At 37.0% G+C, this 26,490-nt stretch overlaps 2 protein-coding genes across 5 annotated transcripts in view; both read right to left on the bottom strand.

Annotated features, from left to right (window-relative positions):
- The window catches only part of LOC109423319 (zinc finger X-chromosomal protein), a 33,488-nt gene extending 24,926 nt beyond the window's left edge, over positions 1–8,562 (bottom strand). The window contains exon 1 of one of the 4 annotated variants that reach the window (XM_062854221.1): positions 8,192–8,562. In XM_062854221.1, the coding sequence (XP_062710205.1) occupies positions 8,192–8,411 (220 nt within the window). In that variant the 5' untranslated portion in view covers positions 8,412–8,562. Of the gene's footprint in view, positions 1–6,822; positions 7,279–8,191 lie in introns of those variants that run through there. The other 3 variants (XM_029870585.2, XM_062854220.1, XM_029870584.2) reach the window with 3 other exon arrangements.
- A 12,718-nt stretch (positions 8,563–21,280) lies between these two features.
- Positions 21,281–22,631, bottom strand: LOC115265773 (phospholipid scramblase 1). Its single transcript, XM_029871721.2, has 5 exons — positions 22,416–22,631; positions 22,290–22,346; positions 22,083–22,232; positions 21,486–22,018; positions 21,281–21,417 (listed from the first exon to the last, which is right to left on the bottom strand). The coding sequence occupies exons 1-5, from the start codon at positions 22,537–22,539 to the stop codon at positions 21,385–21,387; spliced, it is 897 nt and encodes a 298-aa protein (XP_029727581.2). The 5' UTR covers positions 22,540–22,631; the 3' UTR covers positions 21,281–21,384.
- Between the last annotated feature and the right edge of the window lie 3,859 nt (positions 22,632–26,490).

Genomic DNA, 26,490 nt, shown 5'->3' with positions numbered 1-26,490 from the left:
TGACTGAACATAAAAATTGAAAATGGTAATCAACAGTGTAATGACAAAAATAATAACAAATTTCAAACTTCCTGCTCACATTAACTCTAGACGAACATTTGAAAAGGGCCTATCTGCTTTGCGTAAACAAACATGTTTTTGTCTCTGTATGACCCATCTGCATCCACTCTCGCACATCAACACCCTTATCAGATAGCTTGAAGAACACTCTTCCTGATAAGGGTGCTGCTGTGCATTGGTGGATGCAGATGGGCCATACAGAGACAAAAACATGTTTGTTTACGCAAAGCAGATAGGCACATTTCAAATGTTCGTCTAGAACTGTTGTCCGACTTGTGCATTATTTTTTCATCGAATATGTAAAAACTTGAGTGTGAGCTGTAGTCGGTTGTAGATTTCCCAAAAAACGTTCAGTCAGAGTGGACTAAGTACAATCAATTACTTAGCAATTTCTCGGTTTCAAGCTTTATTTTCCGTTTTTTCGCGATCAATACAGAGCAATGCTTTGATGAAAAGCTATTAAGATTTATGGCAAAAATTCAAGAACATTTGTTGAAAAAACTCAAAATGTATAGTTGCAAACTTTAAAGTCGTTTTTTTTAGAAATTAGGTAAAAGACACATTGTCCTCTCTGACTTAACGCCGTCCATATGTAGTGTGAAGTTCGAATTGTACTTGCATTTCTCATGGTGGCGCTGTTGTGCCTATACCATAGATGCTATGCATGTTCAACATTTCCGGCGCTAAGTGCAGATTTAGCACAAGTTAAAATACACAATAATTAAAACTAAAAAAAAACTTTTCGATGGTATTGTTGGCTCTTCTTTTAAAGTAAAACTGCTGTGGAAAATCCTGCTGATTGATGATGGCACGATATGCATATTCCATGGCAAAGAATAAAGTGGTACAACGTTGGTCAATAAGCGTAGTTTTAAGCGTGTTTTTGTTAATGTTTAGCTGTAATCTCTGTAATCTTGAAGTTGTATTACTTGTGTCATTGGGGTGAAAATTTTACCTGTTGACTTTATATGTACAATAGAACATTTTACGAGCCGATTTTATGAATGAATTTTGACAGGAGGTAGTGTTCAATAACCCGTGAAAACCAATAAATAACATCATCAACATTGTTGTCACTTCGTAAAATGGCTCATAAATAAATAAACATTACAATCGGGTACTGCGAATAGAATCAAAACGGTTGTCAAGATATCTCCATGCACCGCTGTCAAAATATCTCCGTCGAACTGTCACAGCTCCAACAGCTACTGTTTTTATGCGATTGCACCTATAAGCAAAGTATTTCAACAACTAGCAGACCCAACGTGGCTAGCCACGTTCCTAAAAACAGTAGTTTTTTATCCAATCAAGAAAATTCTAGAATCTCCTGGAAGTAGAATTTCTAGAAGCTTCCTTGAAGACTAATGCGTCAATGTATATGTGAAATATTTCACTCAGTATGGTGCACTTCTTTAGAAAGCGCCAGAAGGTATACTATTACATATCCAACCTTGGATTGTATATGACTGTTGTACACTGATAAAATTGCAAACTTATAATCTATTTTGTTATGACCTTTACATTTTATAAGGTTTCACAAGCGCTATTTTTAAGTGTGCAATTATAACATTAATAATTACCGATTTACTCTATATAAGGTCAATAATAACACGTATAAGTGGTGCTTGCATAAACATTATAAGTGGAATCTTATAGTTAAAATTATGTTTGTACAAACATAAAAGTTAAGTTTGGCCAGCTCAGAGCAAGCAGACAACATGATGCCTAATTGCGCGGGAAATTATTTGAACAAGACCTTCTGTTTTTGTCGGTAAGTTTATCTTCTTGTTTGTTGAAAAAAAAAACCGTCATATTATCCATATTGATAACTTTTAGCTGGATTAACTGGACGAGGAACTGGATAGCTACACTAGGAGCCAGAACAAACCATCCAATTTTAATTCAAAGCCAAGTAAGTATTTATGAGTTTTGTTGACGGATTGAGTAACAAAAGAAGTCCAATAAAAATCGTCAAATTACAATGATGCCTTCGTAAATTCCAGGTAGGAATCGGCCAGTAACATCCGTATAGAATTAGGAACCTGGCTGTAATAGAAAGCCCGTCATCAGATCAGCCACGATTCGTGCGGTTGATCCAGGAAGCACCGGTTTCCCTTATCGGCAGCATCGGAAAGAGCAAAGATGGAGGCCCAGCATTGGCGGCATCTCCTGGAAGAACGATTTTTCATCCTAGCCGGAACCAGCAGCATTAAATACTATATACAGGGTGTTAGGTTCGTGAGTGCAAACTTTTTAAAGGGTGATAGAGGACCATAAATGGCGAAAAAAATTGTTCCACGCATATGATCAAATCTCAACCGTTACGTAGTTATTGAACTCCCCATGTTTTTGACTCTTATTGCCTTAACTGGCTATAACTTTACAATGGTCAAACTTATCGCAGTTTTTTACCCTTATTCGAAAGATTATTGAATTTTCTATCAAATGGCATCTTTGAACCAATTGGTTTAGTTAAATAACTAAGTTTTCTAGAGCAAATAGCTCAAAAGTAGTGTGTTTTAATTTGTTTATGTCAATTATCTTTGAAAAATGCGTAATAAACAAAAAATCTTTCTTTGGCAAAGTTGTGGCCCCTGTTTCACTCTACAATTCGTTCTTTTACATCAAACTTCTATCTCTTATCGTTTTGTTGCAATTTTGATTTAAACATCGCATTTCAGATCATAAATTTGTAACTGTCGAGGTTAGCACTTTTTTGCGCACTGTGCCGCACATTTGAATCGAAATTGCAAGAAAACGATAAGAGGTAGAAGTTTGGTGTCAAAGAACGAATTGTAGAGTGGAAAAGGAGCCACAACTTTGCCGAAGAAAGAATTTTAAATTATAACGCATGTTTCAAAGATAATTGACAAAAACAAATTAAAACACACTACTTTTGAGCTATTTGCTCTAGAAAACTTAGTTCATTAACTAAACCAATCGATTCAAAGATGCCATTTGATAGAAAATTCAATAATCTTTCGAATAAGGGCAAAAAAACTGCGACAAATTTGACCATTTTAAAGTTATAGCCAGTTAAGGCAATAATTATCAAAAACATGGAAAGTTCAATAACTACGTAACGGTTGAGATTTGACCATATGCGTAGAACAATTTTTTTCACCATTTATGATACTCTATCACCCTTTGAAAAGTTTGCACTCACGAACCTAACACCCTGTATGTATACGGAAAGTAAGGACCAATAAACAACTATCAATATTTTCAAAGTTTTGCTTGTTTTAATTTGCTTATAACTGGAATTATAATTTTTATGTGAAATTTTCCGATAGTTGTTATAAAATACTCATTAATAAATATCATAATTCTCACACATAAATTTTATTTATCATCCAAATGAATTTTATTTACTGCTAGACATAACTTTTAAATGTCGAAAGTTTTATAAAATTTATGTTTGCAAACATACTTTTTAAAGATGATGCCAAATTGCAAAAAAATATATAGTTTCACACATAATAGTTAAACGGAAAATTTCTTCGGTGTAGGGTTCTAATTCATGGAATGAAAGAAACTTCTAGATCTTTCTACAGGATTGATGCAGCAATGCAACGATGCACCAATGCAAAAATGCAGCCATGCAACAACACCAATGCAAAAAGGCAACGATGCACCAATAATGCAACAATGCACGACGGAACAATGGAAAGGTAATATAATTGTATATCCATGTGAAACAATTAAGCGAAACATTTCAAAACGTGGCGGAAGAACGGACAACTCTGGGATTTCATATCTATTGTCGTTTTCGTTTTTGCGGCGGTGCTACACCGTTTTGTGCTACACTTTTCCCTGGAAAAAACGAACGGTTATGGTGTAGTTGCATTGGTGTGCGTGTATAAAAACCAAAATATTGACAACTTTGCGAACGCTGATTGGTAGACGCGGTGTACACCTGCTACACTCCCGATTTTCTGAGTGCTGCACTATCATGCGCGGTGCAGAAAATGTGCTACCACAGACAAACAGACGTAACACTTCGAACATTTTTCGATTCAAATCATAGTCACGGAAACATATTCGCCCAATGCTAAAATGACTATGTTTGGCCGACCATGAACTAGGTGGCGGTAGTGAGCAAACGTCAAACTCGAACAAAAACGATGTAAGCGCCACAGGTGGGTAGTTGACCAACTATCAAATTTTGAAAAAGATCGTTAAATCGAAGTACGATAGTAAAGATCAGAGTGTTACGTCTGTTTGTCTGTGGTGCTACATCGATGCAGCACGAAAATCAAAAACGAACATTTTCGGTGCAAAAGTGCTGCACCGGTGTAGTACCGCCGCAAAAACGAAAACGACATATGATTTTTACTCACAGAATCTTCTAGAAGGAAACTTTTTAAATGATTCAACGAAAGCTATTACATCAACGCATATGTGAAATATCTCACAGCATTGGGCATCTCATTGAGAAGCGCCAGAAGGTATACTTCCAAGAATCCACCTGACTGTAAATGACTGTTGTAGGGTTCTGATCCATAGAAAAGGAAAGAAAATTCAAGAAACTGCTGAATTGATTTAACAATGCTTTCAAAATCCTACGATGCATTTATGTTTGATGTACGACCAATGCAACGACGCAACAATGCATGAATGCAGCGATGTACCTATGCAATGATGCACCAATGCAATGATGCACTAATTCAACGATGCACCAATGCAACGATGTAACAATGCAACGATGCATCTATGCAACGATGCACTAATGCTATGATGCACCAATGCAACGATGTACTCATTCAAATATGCACCAATGCAACGATGTACTCATTCAAATATGCACCAATGCAACGATGTACGAATACAATGATGCACCAATGCAATGATGCATCAATGCAATGGTGCACCAATTCAACGATATACCTATGCAACGATACAGCTATGACCTATGCAATTATGCAGCTACAGGGGATGGCCAAAATGTTTGGGATAGGCAACTTTTTTTCTCCCACAAAAAAAATCATCATGCTGTAACTTTTCATAGAGTGCATCAAAAAATCACAAATTTTGACTGTTTATCAACCTATTATATGTGCATCATTGGTACAAATTTGGGCTCGATTGATAACTTTTTCGCGAAGTTAGAACCGTTCGGGTGAAACACTATTTTTTAGACAACTAATTTTTGAACTGTCATATCTCGGAAACCAGTGGACCGAATTGAATGAATTTTTTAACGTTTATCAACAATATATTGATATTTAATACGACGTTATAAAATGTAATATTTTCTCACGACGAATTAAGTTATACCGGGTTGAAATTTTTACCCATATAAAGGAAAATAAGTCACATTTACAATACCACACAAAAAATACTAAATGTGTTCTTCCTTCAATCTAAATGGGCTCTAATATATCTGATTAGAGATAACTTGAGAACAGAAGTGGAAAATCTTTGGATATCAACACTAAAATGTATTGACATTGATGTAAAAAAATTACCTTTTTTCGAGAAAAATCCAAAAAGTGTCAATCCATGATAACTTTTTTCAAAGTTTAAAAAGTACTTATGTTTTAATAGTTTGTGAAGCATTTGCATATTGTTAGTGTACGTTCAAAATTTCATTCAATTCGGTTTACTGGTTTCCGAGAGATGACAGCTCAAAAATGACTTGTCTAAAAAATAGTGTTTTACCCGAACGGTTCTAACTTTGCGAAATATTAATCAATCGAGCCCAAATTTGTACCAATGATGCACATATAGTAGGTTGACAAACAGTCAAAATTTGACATTTTTTGATGCACTCTATGAAAAGTTTTAGCATGTTGAACTTTTTTGTGAGAGAAAAAAAAGTTGCCTATCCCAAACATTTTGGCCATCCCCTGTATGCAATGATGCACCAATGTAAGGATGCACCAAGTCAACACAGGTACAATGCTACAGTGCAATGATTATTGTAGCTTTCATTCTGTGAAACATTTCAGCGAAACATTTCAAGCGTGACGGAAGGACAGACAACTCTGGGATTTTATATATATGATATTTTTTTTCTGAACAAGTGAAACAAGACAATGACAAAGTGCTCTGGGTCACGTGGGTCACGTGAAATTTGGTGTTCGATTTGAATAGGTCGTATGTTTGCTGTGATTCCTATGTAGATTCGACCTATTTAAATCGAACGTCAGAAATAATTAAAACTGTTATTAGTGCATTGAAGTTTATTTTGAAACGACGATACATTAAAACATCATATCATTAATATGATTAATTGTATCATCGATAAATAATCCGGTTTATGATAATACAAACAGTAATAAAATGATATTCTGTTTAGTAATCGAATGTAAATGTCACAGACAAATGTTCCTTTGGCACACTGTGCCATTGGAGTTGGCGCATGTTGACATTTTTACGTAAAACTATTCGCAATCGCAACTACGAAGGTGAATGAGCCGGGAAATACTCTTTATTCCTACGGGTTTTTTTTATGGGCGTGTAAGTGAAAAAAGCAAAAAATCTTCCCTTCATTTTTCTACAGGAAATCGCAAACAAAATCATCACCTTTGAAGTTCCAAATAGTTGAGTCGGGTCACACTGTTTTCTCTGTTCGAAGTTTTCAGAAGTGTGCATGTGATAAATAAAAAAAAAAATCTTGCCTCCTCCACTATCTCATGGTAAACCACAAACAAAACCAGCATCGCCGCCAATGCGATTAAATTTCGAGCCGCTCGTTGAACACCCCTATTGAGTATATGTACAATATTTTTGTTTTGCTTGAGAAACACAACGTCTTACCACTTTCGAAATGCCATTCGCAAATCCGGGCTTCCGGTCGGATTTTGGAACCGAACACCGCTCTCCACAGTTTCAAACGTTTTGCAGCAAGATTCTTCAGAAAGACTGGCTTATGTCTTGCAGGATTGGGGAATCTAAAAAACTTATTATTCTGGCCTTGTCCTTTGCATTTGCTAATGCAGCCTGGAACACCGCACCAGAATCTAGTTGATGTACGCTTTGTTTCCATCTTTTTTCACTCAATCATCAAACCGAAACAATAAATAAACGCGACGAGATGTTTTGATCCGAGGATCCGAGGTTTTGATATCAAGCAAGCGTGTGTTTACAAATTTTTGGACTCTTCCCGTCGGCTTGACTGGAACCTATACACGTATACATCTGGTATACATGTGTTTATACAGTTTGAGGGTCGTTCAGATACTACGTACATGCATGTCCAGGCTGAGTTTTATCTCATTTCTTTTCAAGCGCATCCCACTCTACAATTGGGGTTTTTAGGTTAAAAATTGTATTGAATTTTTTGATTTTATACGAAAGAGCAGTTTTGTACCTTTTAATTCCGCCCTATGTTGCTTATCCTTTGACAGATACGCGTATTTCGACTACCACTTGTAATCTTCCTCAGTGTCAGTTATCCAGTGGATAACTGACACTGAGGAAGATTACAAGTGGTAGTCGAAATACGCGTATCTGTCAAAGGATAAGCAACATAGGGCGGAATTAAAAGGTACAAAACTGCTCTTTCGTATAAAATCAAAAAATTCAATACAATTGACAAACTGATTACACTCATTCATAGAGGGTATTCTGCTTAGAGGGTTCGAAAAGTCGGTACAAGAACGAAAGAGCACCTTTTTCTGAGCCACTATGATTTTTTCTTCAGATTTTTGGAATTTTATTTTGGTATCTAAAATCAATTTGAAAGATATTTTTTGATATCACCTTTTGACAGCTCCGCCCAGTGCAAAATGCTGCGAGGGGTGATTCGATAAATCGCGCCCATACAAACTTCAAATTGATTTTTAAATAGGTTCCCGGGCACCAACATTGATGAAAATTTGGATTTCGGCTCAGTTTGGCATGCAGATTCAGAATATGGAATTATCTCAACACCGCTAAAGAAGCCAATTGTGTATAGGTACCCTCCTCCACATAAACAACAGCTTTAATGAAAAATCCTGATATTTTGTCCTAGCCGCAGCCCTTTTCCTAACCACTACCGTGCGCAGTCTTTTCTTTTTTCTTTCTCACTCGCCTTAACAAACAAGAAAAAAGGATAGAAGATGGGGAACTTGTCCCCTTGTTAGTCCCTGTTACATTTTCTTATACGAACTTCAACCTACCTCATTGAACAGAGCTATCTTACCTGACAAAAAGTGTTTACTGCAAATCCGTCCGGTCGGTGTAAGCGATTCAGAAATTACTTTCCGCCAAGCTTCTAGCCGCAGTTTCGCTTGCGCTCGTAAATGCGGTGAACTGAAGCGATCTGGATTGGGGCACTGAGTAAAGGTTACAGTCCCTCGTTTACCTTTTATGCTCCTGGCCTGGCACCCCGGTACGCAGCATCTGTATCGCACTTTGCCCATCTCGCAAATATTCAATACTTTCACGATGTAAACACCGACATTGTCAACACGTTTCGGTGATTCAAATTCTTGGACAAAACTCCGGACAAAACGTTTTCCGCTTCAAGATGCACGAGCGCTATTCACTAGTTATGCGAAATTTCATCAAAACAAACACTCAACGTAAACAACAATAACACCAGCCCGAATAAAACAGTATTATACAATAATTGTACAGGATATTGTTTTCATATTATTCATGCTATCATATATAGAATTATAAATCAATGATACAATCAATCATATTGATGATAGCAGATATCGTTTGTGGAGTTTTGATGATAGACTAAACTGTCGTGATTTGCATATATGTCCCATATGCATTGGAAACAGAGTAATGTACACCTATGTACACGTGCTGTAGTCCCATGTACGGGAGGCGCATTGCAAGCGAGCTCCCATGAGCACTGTACATTATGAGACCTAAAGTCGTGTGCCTCATTTTTCTCAAGATGTGCCTCATGTGCTTCGTCGCATGCGCTGATTGGAGTGGAAAATTTTATGACAAAAACTTCCTAAACGAATTTACCTTTACATTGTGAGTCCCTGGTCGTATCGTAGGTATAGACCACAGATAACAGATGATTATGCTAGCATACTGCATGTGTGTAGTCACCTGCAACCGCCATTTCAAATAAAGGATCCCAACTATAGCAACTCTAACTATAACCCAGCTATAGCAACCATTTGTAGATGGCGCAACGATCGTGTTCAGATCATCACCCAACCCACCTGAACACAACTGTCAAAAACGTTTTATATTTATTGTTTTTCACGTTGGTTGGAGGTGGTGATCGGCGTTGATGATGTAACGGTTAGCGTGGTTACCTCTTACACCAGTCGGTCTGTAGGTTCAAGGGAAGTAGAGCCGTTGATTCCGGCCAAATATGGTGATAAACTGGCTAACCTACCAGAGGAAGGGTCAGTTTCCTAAATAAAATAATCATGGTCATCGACTGCTAACCTTCGAAATTTAATATAGTGTATGAAACTCATATTAAATGCGCCATGCAAAAAAGCCTGCCTCGCCGGAAACAACAAGCACTTCGTCGATGGGAAGAGGGAAGAGTGCAGGCTTTCCGTAAGAGTATGATCTGTTACTGTTGCAGTTACAGCCCGGCAGCTAATTCGTGCCCGACGAGGATCAGATTAACAAGGGCAAGGTGGGCGACACTCACCCCCTGAAAACTTTGTCGTCAGCCACTATCCAGTTGTCAATCATTCCTAGACCAGCACTAAATGATAAATGGCGTGAAGGAAAGCACAGGATAATTACAGAGCTTATTCGATGGTGATCGCTTTGCATTTAGGCGCTCATTTAACGTTTATATTAGTTAGACTCGATTAATGCGATAAATACGATGTAAACAAAAACAAACAGTAATTAAAACACTGTTTTTGTTTTGATGTGAAATTTGCGCGCGCAAATGAACCGTGTCAAATTGTTCATACTGCCGCAATCAGTTGTATAGATGGCAGCAGTGAGCAACCAGTTTCCAACGTATTTGAGTTCAAAAATTTAAACAGGATTTTGCAGAAATAATGTTCTAGCTTAAACATCTGTTATCTGTGGTATAGACCAAATGGTCGGCGTTAAGTCAGAGTGAACTCCGCGATTTTTTGGGCACGTAAAGATAAGCGAAGGAATTCGATAATTCTGAACTTTTCGACGAAATTTTGATGCAGATGTTTCATCATGTGTTTCATTATATAATAGAGTAACACTGCCCATAACTGCATAATTGCAACATTTGCATTTTCTGCCAATATTGAGTTAATACTAGAAATCCTCTACATAGAGATAAGCGGAAGTTACATATGTCGATTCGGCAACGCTGTTCATTTTGTTTACATCAGCTGCCAACACTTGCTGCAAAGCTAGATGTTCAAACTTTGTGCGTGACTTCGTAGTGGTTCAAGTTGTTTTGTTTACATTTTATAAAAAGGCCAAATAAATTAGGCCGAAACGTCGGGCAATGCCAATTTAATCGTTTGGATTCCCTAGACTGAGAAAGCCAAAATCTCCCAAACATTAAACTTCCAGTCGAAAATCTTACGTATAATAGATTTGTTTTTTTCAAAATTTTGAAAAAAAAATAGCGGAGCAATCGATGAAATCTGAAATTTATTGACCGTCCAGTTCCAAACTGTTCACGACCGTTTGAAACAGTCGACGTTTCAAACGGTCGGTGAACGGTCGCTGACGGATTTGACAGCAAAAATGAGCGAGAAAGATTTCGCGCGCAAACGCGTATCTAAAAACATTCAATTGGTGAAACAAGGACAGCTGATCGGGCGCCAACTGATTCTTTGATCAGCTGTTGCCGGCAGCCAAGCCGCCAGCTTTTTGGCGCGGAAGTCAGGGGGTGTTCAGATGCAATGTTTATCAATGAATAAATTAATGAGGATATTTTTTCCGCGATAAATGTTTTGTATTTTCTAAAATAAGGTGTAGTAAAGGCAATTTACATAATAACCAAGATAATTACCTATGTTTGAAGTTCTTGAAGACCTGAATGTTTGCAATAATGATGTGCTCGAAACCAATTTGCTGATTGATCGATTTCTATAGAATACATCGAGAACCCCCTCGATATTCGACGACTGTTCTGAACAGTTTCACAAACAGTCGGGATAATCCAACTTTGAACTGAATACACAATATTGTAAAGTGTTAAGCTAAACATATCGGCAGAACTGAAGCAAGAAGCAGCAATGAAAATTTTTTCGAGAAGTGCAGCAACAAAAGTTTCGTCATAAGCTTGAGCTTTTGAAAGCAGAATTAATTAAATTCTATCTTTTTACTAAACTTACATATACCGTCAATTTCTCGATATTAAAAATAAATAATTGTAATTTATTTAGCTCGGATTGCCATACCGTTCAATCGACGCCTTCTTATGCCTGGTTTACATCATTCAACTGAAACGAGCATTTCGCTTGCTAACTTCTCAAAGATGTTCATTCCAATAGAATGATGTGTTTAGACTGAGCAAATGACTTGAGTGTTCACTTGAATGCTCTTGAATGCATCTCAGTTGAAGCAAGTGTTTACATTGTTCAACTCGTGCGGAGCGTAAGTAAACTGAATTGAATTCATTTCACTGACAGATGACTTGAATTCAGCTCACATGAATCGCGGGTTTAGACGGGGCAAGTGAGACGATTTCGTTTGACTTGAATGAAAAAGTTCAACATGTTCAACTTTCGTTCAAGTCAAGTCAGTTGCTCAAGTGAATTGAATGGTGGTGTTTACACGTTCAATTCGCATTCAATTGGGCATTTTCAACTGACTTGAATCAAGTCACTTGCACCGTCTAAACCAGGCATTACGAACGATCAGCCTGTTCATTTGGCTCACACTTTGACAGTTCTTTCTGCACGATTGGCTTACAATGGCCGCCTCCGCAGATCTCTATAATGTAGGATTACTAGTTAATACCGGGGATCATCTCCCAAACATCAGTACTTTCATCCACCCAAATGAACTTTTTAAGTTTGTTCTGCAAAATGTGAAACAAATACCAAGTCGTTTTGTCTCATTGGCTAAAATTAATGAATGTAACCGCAAAACAGTCACACTGGAAATACACACTGGTGGCAAAGCATAATATCAATCATAGTTTGGTCTGATTATTTTTTTAACTATTCGTCCAGCATACAAGAAGAGCTGTAGAAACTTTCATTGCAAAAGGATGAATTTTAAATTATTAACAATTTTTTTCGTATCGTCTCCATACTAGCGCATGTTGCAAACTTTAAACTCCATTTTGTACAATGCCTACTTTTGTCGAATGTGACTGTTATGCAGTTATGGGCAGAACAGTATTTCAGAAAATAATGCCCTAGATTTGATATTCCAAGTGCATGCAGGACATTTTCCCAAAATCATTGAAAAACAGATGGTCCGGTCTGACTAAACGCCGACCAAATAGACACTTGAATTGTGTACGAAAAAAAGTTATTGAGGTTCTTCATTACCAAGAAATTGTTTTTCACCTTAGAAACCAACAGCTCATGCAGCGCATGAGACGAGAAAGCTTATTCGATCTCGCTCAAAATTTTATTGTCGGGCCGCCACCAAACCGGACTTCGCACAATCAAGTCGCGACGCGACCCAACTCGCGACGTTTTTTTAATCATGTCAAATGTAGTGCGCATCCTTCCCGTTGTTGTCAGCAACACAGCGCACTAGATGCGAAACAGTTGCGACACTTGTGGACCAAGAAAATGGCAATTTTTGATTGAATGTTGGTCTTGATTCCAACCGGATAGACAATACCAATGGAGCTGTAATATACGATTCATGATTGGTCAAAATTTCAGCGTTTTTTATTGACGTATAAAAAATTATAATCATTTAAATGAAAAAATATTTGGACCAAAAAATTGCTGCACGGACAATTGTTTGATACATTGTATGCGCTTGGCTCGCACCCACAGAATTTTCGTATGCCTTCTAGCAGCGCAGCACACTGCGATTTTGAAGAGCTAGGAGACAATTTGGTGGGAGGCTCGCTGTCACATTTATGTACACACACTCAGCCAAATAACCTTAAGATTTCCATAAGGCCCAACTTACGAAACGGCCTTTAAATAATTCATTATGATTCGGATGAATTTCATAAGGTCACTCTATGACGTAAAATCGTCTCACAGCTTGGCTTTTATTCATGTTTAGCAACATGGTATTTTAAAGGGTCGGTAGTCGTGTGGATAGCACACGGGCTCGGTGATCCCGACGTTCATGGATCGAATGCAGTCTGCATCATTTTAAGATTTTTTTTTGTTATTTTCATAATTCTATCTTATGAAATTTGTCATAGCAAGCATGATCAATTTTCATAAGGTATTCTTATGCCATACATAGGAATTAGTTATAGCAAATTTTCATAAGGTATTTCGATGAATTTCGCTAGTTTTTTTTTCGCTGAGTGCATGAGCAATGGGAAACTCTGATTGTAAATCCATCAAACATGGGACTGATGTGCGATTCACGGCAGTAAATGGGTCGTGAACTATCGTTACCATTCAAAAAGGTTGTATGACATTCACCAGAAAGCCGCTTGCCAGAATGTCACTTGTCAGAATCAGTTTGCCAGAATGGACCGTTTCCCAGAAAACCATTCCCGAGAAACGACATTCCCCAGAAAATTATGTATTTATCAGAATAAATAGTACTTTTTCATTTACTCGATTATTAGCCTTAGTATTGGTACACGAGAATTCTGATGAAAGATTTTCTAGAACAATTTTTGTTCTTCTTCTTCTTCTTCTTGGCGTAACGTTCTCACTGGGACAAAGCCTGCTTCTCAGCTTAGTGTTCTATGAGCACTTCCACAGTTATTAACTAATAGCTTCCTCTGCCAATGACCATTTGGCATGTGTATATCGTGTGGCAGGCACGAAGATACTCTATGCCCAAGGAAGTCAAGGAAATTTCCTTTACGAAAAGATCCTGGACCGACCGGGAATCGAACCCGTCACCCTCAGCATGGTCATGCTGAATACCCGTGCGTTTACCGCCTCGGCTATATGGGCCCTCAAACAATCAACAATTTTTGTGCATCATTTAAATACAGGACTGCAATGACCGAAATCATCATCTTTTTTATACAATAAGTAGTGACCTCACTCACACTGCGGAGTAGATCTGTTGTGATCGTAGTGATCGTGTCCATCACGCTGAGGACTGATCCCAGGTCTTTTGGATACACCAGCTTCTTTCAAAGTTGTGGGTCGTATTTTATATTTCCCATGTAACTCACATACCTACATTACTAGACAAAAATGCTGGTGAGTAAAATTTAGAAGGAATATTTGAAAGAATTTTTCAAATACTGTCTGGAGAAATACAAAGTTATTTTTTTGAAAATTCTAGACGGAGTCTATGGAATAATTTTCCAAAAAATATCCAGAAGAATTCTCAAAAGATTCTCATGCGGATTTCACGGAACTAAACTTGGAGAAATTTCCAAAACGATTTCTGGAAGACTGAACAGAGGAATCTCTGAAGCAATTTTCTCAGAAATCTTCTAGATGCTTTAGGAGATATGTTCATAGCCATTTTTAGGGAAATTCTTGAAGAAATCTGTATCATTTCTCAAATTGTTCTGAAGAAATTTCGCATAGGAATCCTTGAAGGATTCCTAAGCGGATTTCAGAAACTTCTGAATACATTCCCGGAGGATTTTCTGGGAAATTGAACAAAGAATGTTCTTGGGACATTTTTGAAGGCATCTGTGGAGCTATTCTGAAATTGATCTATGGAAGAAATATAAAAGAAAACCAAGAGACATTAACGAAGAAACTTCTGGAGAAATTTCTGAAAAATCAATTAAGGATTCCCGAAAGAAGCTCAGAATAAATTTTCGATGGTATAATTAAAGGATTTCCCAAAAGATTTTGTGGGAGATTTTTCAAAGGACTTTGTTAATAAATTACCGATGGAATCTCCAAAACAATTACCGAAGTAATCTTGTGAATGAAAGTATGGAATTATATCGAAGGATTTTGTGAAACAATTCTCGGTGGATTTTTTTCCGAAATAAACTCTAGAGGATTTCTCTTAGAAGGAACTCCCAAAAAACCTTTAGAAAATAACCTCGAAGGAAATCTAGTTTGAATCGAGAAAAATCTTAAGAAATATCTATAGTATTAAAATATGAGTTATCATGATAATGATGAAAGCAATCTATGTAGAAAATCTCGATAGAATGTCTGAAGGAATAATTTCCAGAAGAAAGACGAAGGAATTTGAGGGAAACATTACAAGGTGCTGAATAAGTCCACAGAAGACAACGAAACGATTCGCTGAAAAATCGCAGTTTTATTTACGATCCCGCACTTATACTTACTGCGAATGGGGTCCAGTGAGGTGGGAAATGTGCAATATTTGAATGAATTTCTAAAATAATCTCTGGATAAAATATTTAAAAACGAGGAAAAATTCTGCAAGGATCTGTGGACGAATTTTCGATCAATTCCAGAAATAATTTCTTGAGAGTTTTTAAAAAGGATTTTCTGGAAGATTTGCCAAAATGTCTCAGGAGGAAGTCCCAAGAGAAACTGTGAAGAAATATTTGAACGAATTTGTAAGAAAATCCAGAGAGATTTGTATTCGAATTTTCAAAACAATCTCCAGTAAAATTCCCGAAATTCCGGAAAAAAATCTTGAGAAATTAACGAACCCAATGTATAATGAACAGAGGAATCTCAGGAATCGGTTTTCTCAAAAAAAAGCGAAAAAATCTAAAGTGATATAAGAAGAAATAAAAAAAAAATTGTTTGAGAAATAATCGAAGGGATTTGAGGAACATTTCTCAAAATGAAGAACGTCCGAAAGAATATCTGAAGTAATTGCCTTGAATTTTATAAAAATGTCTTATAAGGGATTCCTGTGAAAATCTCTATAGACATTTTAAGAGGAAGTTTTGGATGGATGAATTTCTGTATAAAAAAATGGGTGAAAATTTCCGTATGCATTACCGTGGGAATGAAAAGAATTTCCCTTATAAAATTAATAAGAATTCACAATGATCGAAGCAATTGCTGAACGTAATTACAATATTTTTCTATTATACGTATTTTAGTTAAAACATGCTTTTTTCTACGATTTATGCTGTTAAAAAATCTTGACGATCAAACGTAAAGCTAAATTGCGCAGGTGGCGCTGTTCTAAATGTGTTATTTTTGCTTCCAAAGTGGAAAATTTTTCGTTATTCAACCTTACTTTTGATCACCCATACTGGAAAATTATTGTAATACCTATGCTATTTATTATTTCAGAATGATAAGACAACGTGGATGCCGCAACGTTGTGTTCTAACTAAAAATACAAGTTTCCTTATTATAGGTACGTAATTTTGTGAAGATTTTGTGGTTTTAATTATTCATAATAATTCTGAAAATGTTCTCGAGATCACGTGATAGAGCTATAGTTGAAAATGTCCATACGCGCTTAGTATCATACGGGCTTGCATACGGGCGTATCTACAATGATCGATTGCTCTTAAATACCATAAAAAAGAAGTTTGAAATCGGTCAATTGGTTCAAAAGGGTGTCAGGCCATTTGGCCGAAGGTCATTAGGCCGAAGGCCATTCGGCCGAAGGTCATTAGGCCGAAGGCCATTCAGCCGAAGGTCATTAGGCCGAATGGCCATTAGGCCGAATGGTCATTAGGCCGAATGGTCACTAGGCCGAATGGTCATTGGATCTTATGTTTTGCCGTTACGTCCCCACTGGGACAATTCCTGCTTCTCAACTTCTATGTTCTATGACTACGTCCACAGTTATTGGCTGAGAGCTTCCGCTGCCAATGACCATGTTGTATGTGTATATCGTACGGCAGGCACGAAGATAAACTATAACCAAAAAAAAGTCAAGGGAATTTCCTTTACGAAAGTTACTGGACCGGAAAATTGAACCCAGTGCCCACTAGGCCGTCCCTATTTTTGCAAAAGCTGGAAATGTTAAATGTTGAATATTGCAAAACGATCGTTTTAGCTAAAAAACCTTCATGACAAAATTTGAAGTCCCTATCTTAAGGCTAAGTGGTCCCCCACGGGGCCTAAAGTTCTCAAAAATGGTATGGGGTCAAAAAAATCATGAAATTTTTTCGACGAAAAGAATACCATATTCTACTAGAATCGGTGATTTTAGGACCCTACAGGGCCAAAAATATGCTCAGAATTGCGATATCTTTTTTTCATTTTTGAGTTATCGGACAAAATATAGCAGGTTTCCTCAGGGATCGCAAAAAAAATGGTCAAAATGTTCATTTTTAGGTAGTTTTTCGTCAATAACTCAGCACAGTTTTGGCCCTGTAGGGTCCTAAAATCACCGATTCTAGTAGAATATGGTATTTTTTTTTTCGTCGAAAAAATTTCATGATTTTTTTGACCCCATATGATTTTTGAGAACTTTAAGCCCCGTGGGGGACCACTTAGCCTTAAGATAGGGACTTCAAATTTTGTCATGATGGTTTTTTAGCTAAAACGATCGTTTTGCAATATTGAACATATAACATTTCCAACTTTTGCAAAAATAGGGACGGCCTAGTGCCCACCCTCAGCATGATTTTTTCCATATTTTAAACCTATAACGTTCTTTCTAGTATAATTGCCAAAATAGTTTTTGGCACTGAAACTGCTGATATTTAAATCTCAAATTTTTCCTTTTTTATACACACTAAGATTCAGATGTTCCAGCTCAGTAATTTTTTCACTGAGTTCAGTATTTTTTCCATCTTTTTACTGAGTTTTCAACAGCAGATTTATTTCGGTACACTCGGTAATCGTATTTACCGTTCACCAGTAACGATATTTACCGTGCTTCAGTAACTTTTGACAGTTTGTAAGCTGAGCTCGGTAACTCATTTACAGAATATCCGCAAAATAAATAACCGAGCGTACCGAGTTAAATCTGCTGTTGAGAACTCAGTAAAAAGATGGAAAAAATACCGAGCTGATCTTAGTGTGTACATAGGCTATTCTTTCTAGTTTTATTGTTAAAATAGTTTTTGGCAATAACTGTTAAAAAAGATAAAAACCACAGATCCGTTTTCTGCTGAATTGCAATTCATCCTGATGACAATTCGACCTAGTGACCATTCGGCCTAATGATCCTGCTTCGTTCAAAAGTTATGGTTAAAAAAATAGTTTTGAAAAACAAGCGCGGTAGCGACATCGATGGTGACTTTCCCACCCAAAAACTCCTTCCGACATCATGATGGCGCTAAATTAAGAAATATTTCACTAGCGCACCCTTAAATATTCCTATTCAGAGATTGAGCTGTATTTGCTCAAATTACAAGATGTGTATGATTATTTCACTAAATCAGCAACACAAACTGAGCAAACCATTGAAAATTAGTTTCACCCCTATCAATTATAAATGAGTTGAACAGCAATGCAATTATTACTTCCCAAGTAAATTCACAAACTCTCTCGGTGGAACTATATTGGGGTGCACAGTTGGCGACACTAGCGCCAAAAGATAACATCGGAGAATTTGCACCGCGATTCGAAATGTGACAGCACCGTGTAATAAAAAAAAAGACAATTCAGACCGTCTTCAGCCAGAGGCTGCACAGACTGAACACATTACTTACACTAGACAACGGACAACACAGAACACCCAGTGGCCCAGTGATGAATTTTTCGTTTGACGAAAAGTTTCCACCGACTGAAGCGGGAATCGAACCCATACTCCGAGGCTTACGATACGCCTAGACGACTGCCGCCGCTAACCGCACGACCACGAAGCCCACAATGGTAATGGTCCCATTGCCAGTTATTTCAAAACAATCGTTGCAATTCTTTACACAACTGCACTTCATGTGCTTGGACGTCTGCTCTCTGTGAGATCAGCCCCATAGCACAGTGGTTGAAATCGTGGAAAACATGATCGTGGGCATTTTGAGTGTAAAAATGTGAAAATAATATAATGTGATGTTCTGCAAAGTTGTTACCTCGGATGTTACACACTTTTAGGAGCAACATGGCTTCTGATGTTCTGAACACTTTTTCAGTATGTTATAGTGCATATTTTTCCGAAGACAGTGTTGGCATATTGTTATTATATCTGCGTAATTTTTATATTTTTCTTTGAATACACTCAGTAGCAAAAAGAAGCCGAGAAGATTTTTTCTCCCAAAATCCATCATGTTCAATCTGCTGTAACTTTGGCAATTATCAATACTTTTGGCTGAAAATTTTACCACTTCATCATCAATATATTGACTGTGTATGGTCAAAAGTTCAAATTTATAGAAATTATGTATTTTGAGTTATGATAACTTATATAAAAAAGCCATTTTTTGACATGTTTTTTTTTAAATCCGTATTTCAGTGAAAATTCTAAGTAGCTTCATGAAAATTTTACTGTAGCGTCATAAAATATAGGGAATGTTGTGGTTAAATTTTGAAATGTTTTCATTCAGTGGTTTGGGCCACAGCAATCGTCAAAGTTGAAGTAGCAATGTGGGTGCCTACAGTTTTCATTCTATATTGACCATGCTGAAACTCCGGTGCAGAAAAAAAAGCCGAGGTCAATTTGTTTCATTAATGTTTAGATCTAAGTTTTGATAAACAATGCATATTGTATGACATATTTTTATAAATTTTCGTTTGTTATGCTAGTTATGTATGACATTCTACACGTAACACATACTGTGTTACGCGTTACGCGTAATGCGTTACAAACATACATAATGTTAGTGAATAGACAAGTAGTTTGAATAATTTACAAATTTTGACTACTGTAAAAACCTTATTTAAGCAAACAAGTTGACAGGAACCACTTAAAATCACATAGTATGATACAGTAACGCATGTAACATCACTTGTTTGATTATGATAAGGTTTCTACAGTAGCCAAAATTAGTAAATTAATTAAAATACTAGTCTATTCACTAAAATATGTATGTTTGTAACGCATTACGGGTAACTCGTAACGCACTATGTGGAATGTCATATATAACTAGCATGATACACGAAGATTTATAAAAATGAATCATACAATATGGATTGTTCATTAAAACATAGATCTAAACATTAATGGAACGAACTGACCTCGGCTTTTTTTCTGCACCGGTGTTTCAGCATGGTCAATATGGAGTGAAAACTGTAGGCATCTACATTGCTATTTTAACTTTGACGATTGATGTGGCCCAAACCACTGTATGAAAACACTTCAAATTTTGACCACAACATTCCCAATATTTGATGAAGCTACAGTTTAATTTTCATGAAGCTACTTAAATTTTTTGAAAAAAGTATATCCGAAAATGGGGTTTTGTTGAGTTATCATAACTCAAAATACATAACTTCCATCAATTTGAAATTTTGACCATACATTGTCAATATATTGATGATGAAGTGGTAAAATTTTCAGCCAAAAAATATTGATAATTGCCAAAATTACAGCAGATTGAACATAACCGATTTTGGGAGAAAAAATCAGCTCGGCTTTTTTTGCTACTGAGTGTAATTACCATTTTTTATAATGACATACATACAAACATATCTCATTGTAAAAATGGTCATTTTTCAAAGAAAAATAGGAAAATCGCGTAGATATAATAACAATATGGCAACGCTGTCTTCAGAAAAAAGATGCATTATAACATTCTGAAAAAGTGTTCAGAACATCAAAAGCCATGAAAACTTCATCCAAGAAAGATAGAAAGGATTTAGTGGTTTTTCAAGGTTTGAAGGGGTTGTTATACTAAATTTATTATATATCGCTTATTTCAAAAGATGACGCAAAAGAGTCTTCGGCAACATTTTTCTGCATGATATTATCTATAACTTTGCCGAAGACACTTATTTAGTTTTCTTGGCCTATTTATAAAAAAGATTTTTTCTAAATTTTGTGTAAACTTATCAAAAGTTGTTCCTAAAAGTATGTAACAACTTTGCAGAACATCACATTATATTATTTTCACATTTTTACACTCAAAATGCCCATGATCGTGTTTTTTGCGATTTCAACCACTGTGCATACACTGAAAGACGGCTTGCGGTAATGATCAGCATAAAAAAGTTTTCAAATTTACCATGGGAAAACGTGACCGTCGACCAACAAACGCATCTTGTGTGCGCTTTGTTTCCTCCCATTCCAACCAGTTCAATAGCTGAGTGGTAGTGTGCGAGCTCTGTGAAACGAAACTCAATCTGCACAAATTTAGTGGCGTTGTGTATTTAAATTGACCCTCAGAATAGTAATTTCAACCGCAAGCCGTCTTTCAGTGCACTGACTGATCTATATGATCGGTGTCTGTGGAATATCAAAGGGTTATTTTCTCAATCCTTAAATAAAATTCGAATTTGGAAAATGCTGGTATTGTAATGCTGTATTGTATAATATTAAGTATAAAATAGAATAAAAGTCGATATCGAAGGTAAATTGAGTGTCTCGTCCTTATCAATTTCAGCAACACTTAGATTGAAAATATAGATATTCCTGTTGAGAAATACATAACACGATTAATTTTTGTAAATATCAAGTTAATCAAGCAATCATACACTTACCAACATAAAAGTGGCACCGATGTACAACGCCTTCAGCCGCACGTCCAACTCCGGATCGCTAAAGTAGATGTTGTTCGTGTACGAAGAGCTCGCCACGTTCCACGCTCTGGTGATCGTTCCCTTCTGTGCCCGCAGTTCGCGATCCAACACGCGGAAATGCGTTTCCTTGGGCATCCGTATGGCGTCCACCAGCGGAATCGGTATCCGAAACATTATGTCCAAATCGCCGTTCATGAGGATGATCTCCCTCGAGGACAGGCCAAAATCCTGCTGGATGCAGCCGATCAGTGTGCCCGGTGTTGCCCAAACCTCCAGGAATTGGTTCTTGCAGAAGCAGCAGAAGATTCCGCATCCGAGATTTTTCTTCAGCAGCAGCACTTCCTGGTGGTTTCGGTCGACGAGCGATAGCTGAAATGGCCGAAGAGAGCCCCAGCAGCGATCGCCCGGGTCCGAACTTTCCGATACTCCGTAGAGGGCTTCGTTAGACGGCCCTCGAACGGTGTAACGGTTTTCTGAGGATACGGCTGTCAAGACTACGGCGAGAATGAGCAATTCTGTTATTATGGGATGTTGAATATTAGCGTCCGCAATGCTTACAGTCATTTAGTTCATATGTCTGTTCGATGAAGATCGATGCAAGTCCATAGAGAAAGTCTAGCCCGGATCGTGGATTGAATGGTGTCAGAAATGGACTGTTAACTGACCGGATAGCTGGTTCGATTGCAATAGCCGGAACTGATAAGTGCACTAGAATGTATCACAATGTCGGTTAAAAAGGTCAAACGATACGTGGACAAAACTTACGACCACTATCATAATTTTGCGGTTGTGCCGTGATGATTCGGTTTTCTCCTGAGTGGACTGAAATTGATTGAACGATTAGGATATCTACACTCAATATAAGTACCATATCACGCACTGCCATCTTACCAACGGGAGTCACGCTGGGTGGCGGTGCAACGCGCAATTCGCCATCGTATCCATAGTCCCAGCTGAGATCGAATGTGGGATTATCGTGCTCCTGGAGGTGTTGATTGGGGTTTCGGTTAGACATTTTCCTAGGAGTTGAGGCCGGTTCATTCGTTGTTTACAACGACAAGTGGGGATGTGGCTAGTGGTCTTATCACACAGGTACTGAGAGAGGTACCCACTTTCGGTATCAAGTGCTTCTTGAAACCACTAGCAGTTAAAATATTTGAGATAGATTTGATGCGACGAAGCTTAGTTTGGCAACGCAAGAATTATACAACTACAGTTGAAAATATGTATATGCAATCTATGTGCCTCCGACTTCCGCTGATAATGCGCCTTCGTACTTCACGGCTAACGTTGTTGTCTGCCGTTAATAAGGACCCAAAGTTGATGAAGTTCTCCACCACCTCGAAAGTGTCTCCGTCGAACGTAACACGGCTATCTACACTTGTACTGCCATTCACGGCTCCGCCTTCCAGCATGTATGTACTTCGTCTACAGTTCTGCCACCGTTCCAAAAGTTCTAGCAATAATATCCAAGTCCTCCGCAAAACAGACAAATTGGCCGGATGTCGTGAAAATCGGCTGTTGAGCAAGGTTTTTCTCATAACACCTTTGCCACACGGTGAAGATCTAGTCCGTTGTCAAGCGGCCGTTGACGAAGCCGGTTTGATAACTTCCCACAAACTCATTCGCTTTGGGTGAAAGGCGATGGAAGATGATTTTGGAGAGCACTGTATAGGTGGCATTCAGAATTGTGATTGCTCGGATGTTTTCACGCTCAAATTTGCCACCTTTCTAGATGAGGCATATGACCCCTTCCTTCCAGTCTTCCGGTAGCTATTCAATCTCTATGATCCGGACTATTAGCCGGTGAAGGCAAAGGGCAAGCCTCTCTTTTCCCATCTTGATGAGTTCAACTCCAACACCATCATTACTAGCTGATTTACTGTTCTTAACCCGTTAACGCCCAAGGTGTCTCGCAATTTGAATCTTCATAAAAAAATGTTATTAACTGTCAAGTTACAATAAAATAAACATGATTTCACGAAAAAATGGAAGTCTGTGGTATAGCTCTGATCCGTATATGTACAATGAGTCTATATTTATTGAAAGAGAGGATAACTACTCAAGAAGAATAAGAAAATGACTGTCAGATGACGTCATGGTACAAGAGATATCTATACAGTGATAGACATTCGTTTAGCCGAGGCTAAAAAATTTTCAAAAAAGTGTCATGAAACTCATACAAAAGATTTTATGATAAAACTTTTTTTATCGTAGTGATAGTATATCTAGTACTGTTTTATAAAAATGTGATACATCACACTTACATATACACTGAAACAAAAACGAGGGTAAAAACCCTTCAAATGTCATTTTTTGCCTAGACATTCGTTTAGCCGAATTGTACAGTTTTTAGAATTCCATAATAAAAATTATCAAATTTCGAAAAATATCTAACAAAGTCATTTTGTATGGTGATCTGCATTATAGATCGACTTGTAAATCATGAATTAGATCGTTTTTGGAAGTGTTGCCATATTAATTTTGAATGCATCTCATATAAATATGTGATAATATTGAAAAAATGTTTTCAAATTGAGATTTGATGTAGTTATTTTTATCAGAAGTGTTTCAAAAGAATCTAATGAAAGTTTCATGACCAAAACAGGTTGAAAATTTACGAAAAACAATGTTTTTAACAGAAAAAAATAACGCAAACCATCAAAAAAATCACGTATTTAAGTATTGTTTTGATGAAATATGATGGTTTCACTTGCATAAACCACAGCGTTTACTACTATTACGTATTCTAATAGCTCCCAATATCTTCTAGACTGTATTCTGGCTGAAATAACATACATTGGATGGCTCATATATCGAGAAATGGCACCGAAAGTATTCAAATTTCTAGCATGAACTACTTATTTCATAATTTAGACATTCTTTTCAAATAAATTATGTTAAAAATGAATGTGGTTCACAACTAAGACTCATTTATAATATATTTCTTCACATTGAATGAAATAGGCCAATTGTTCGACCATATCTTGCATTTTTGTATGAGCATCTGCTTTTGAATAAACAGGGTACAAAAATCTAACACTTCTTGTAGTTCTTTCACTTTGCAGTCTTCTAACTCATTTAGTAATGCTAGTATCAAACAGGTATACTCCACAGGCATAAGGGCACGTCTTTATTTCAATGCAGAACTATTTATTTTAGCTTTTATCAATCCCATTTTAAAGTTTAACCAACCAAAAACCAATATACTCTATTTTTTCATGACATTTTATGCTATAATTTGAACATTTCTTACAATAATTCTGTGCCATATTTTCGAAACTGCTAATCTAGCTTACGTTTGAGTGTTTACAGAAATCATTTTTCTTAAATAAATTTGTTTATCGTCGCTTCTCCTTATCGGGACATTTTTTTACAATATTTCTCTGAATTTCACAAATAAATAAACTTTTAAGGTCAATTATCTTGCTAACACGTCATAAGCTAAATGCCTTGGAGTATATCCTCGAAATATACCCAAGAAATTGCAAAAAGTCTATTGAAAACCAATTTTTCATTTACCTCGGCTAAACGAATGTCTAGGCAAAAAATGACATTTGAAGGGTTTTTACCCTCGGTTTTGTTTCAGTGTATATGTAAGTTTAATGTATCACATTTTTATAAAACAGTACTAGATATACTATCACTACGATAAAAAAGTTTTATCATAAAATCTTTTGTATGAGTTTCATGACACTTTTTTTGGTCTCGGCTAAACGAATGTCTATCACTGTATGCATCATAAAACATATTCTGTTTCTCTATTTTTCTCATATTCTCCCACTCTTTTTAGCTGTTACTCACGGAAGTTTTTCTGTAGAAATTCCGTGAGAAATCCTTGAAATTCACAAAAGAAATCTACGATGGGATCCTTAAAGAAACCACAGAAGAAATTCCGACTGGAAGCTCGGCAAGACTCCCTGAAAGAATAGTCAAAGGAATCTCTGGAGGAATCATACAAGAAATCACTTGTGGAATGTTAAAAAACGAAAAGAATCGTTGATGGGATCTCAGCAGGAATTCTGGCATGAATACCTGGAATACTCCAGCAAGATTTTTTAATAGAATCTTTGAAGGAATACAAGGAGGAATCTCTGAAGCAATTCTAGTACAAACCACTAAAGGAATCTTTTACAAAATCCCGAAAGGGATCTTTGAAGGAATATCAACATTACTCTCAGGCTAGAACAAGTGTCAGTTCAAGATTTTCTATCCCAGGCAGAAATCCCTTAAGGAATCCCGGGAGGATTTCCTAAGAGATTTTTGGGAGGCATATCTGGTAGAATCCTGAGAGGAATCTCAGCTGGAAGCTCGACCAGAATTTCTGAAAGAGTCACAGAAAAAAACCCCGGAGGAATTACTAGAGAAAGTCCGAGTAAAATCCCGAGAGTAATCCCCAAAAAAAACCGAGAAGAATCTTTTAAGGGATACTAGCAGAAATTCTGGCAAGTATACCTGAATGAATTACCCTGAGACACTCTGAATATAACATACATTTTTGAAAAATATCAGGAGGAATCTGTGAAGTAATTCCAGCAGGAGTCCCTGAAGGAATGCCGGCTAGAATCTGTGAAAGAATCCTTTCATGATTTTCTGAAGCAGCGATTACTTTATTCCTGGAAGAATGCCGTAGAGAATACCTGATGGAATCCATAGAGGAATCGTAGCAGGTACCTCGGCTGGAAGCTCAGCACTCAGCAGGAATGCCTGAAAGAACCATAGAAGAAATCCTGGCAGGAATTGTGGAAGAGATCCTTGAAAAAATGTGGATAGAATTTTTAAAGGAAACCCATCAAAAATTCCGGCGTGAATACTTAAAAAAAACTAGGATTGCCTGAAGAAATTTCGGAAGAAATCTCTATACTTTTTTCAGGAAGAATTCCTAATAGAATAACAGCAGGAATCCTGGAAATAATCTTTGAAGGAGTTCAAGCACAAATCCACGAACTTAGGCTAATTCTTCACA

The sequence above is a fragment of the Aedes albopictus genome, chromosome 2 (assembly GCF_035046485.1).
Source record: "Aedes albopictus strain Foshan chromosome 2, AalbF5, whole genome shotgun sequence".
Classification (NCBI taxonomy): domain Eukaryota; kingdom Metazoa; phylum Arthropoda; class Insecta; order Diptera; family Culicidae; genus Aedes; species Aedes albopictus.
The sequence above is the reverse complement of the archived record's forward strand: the minus strand, read 5'-3'. Positions and strand labels throughout refer to the sequence as shown.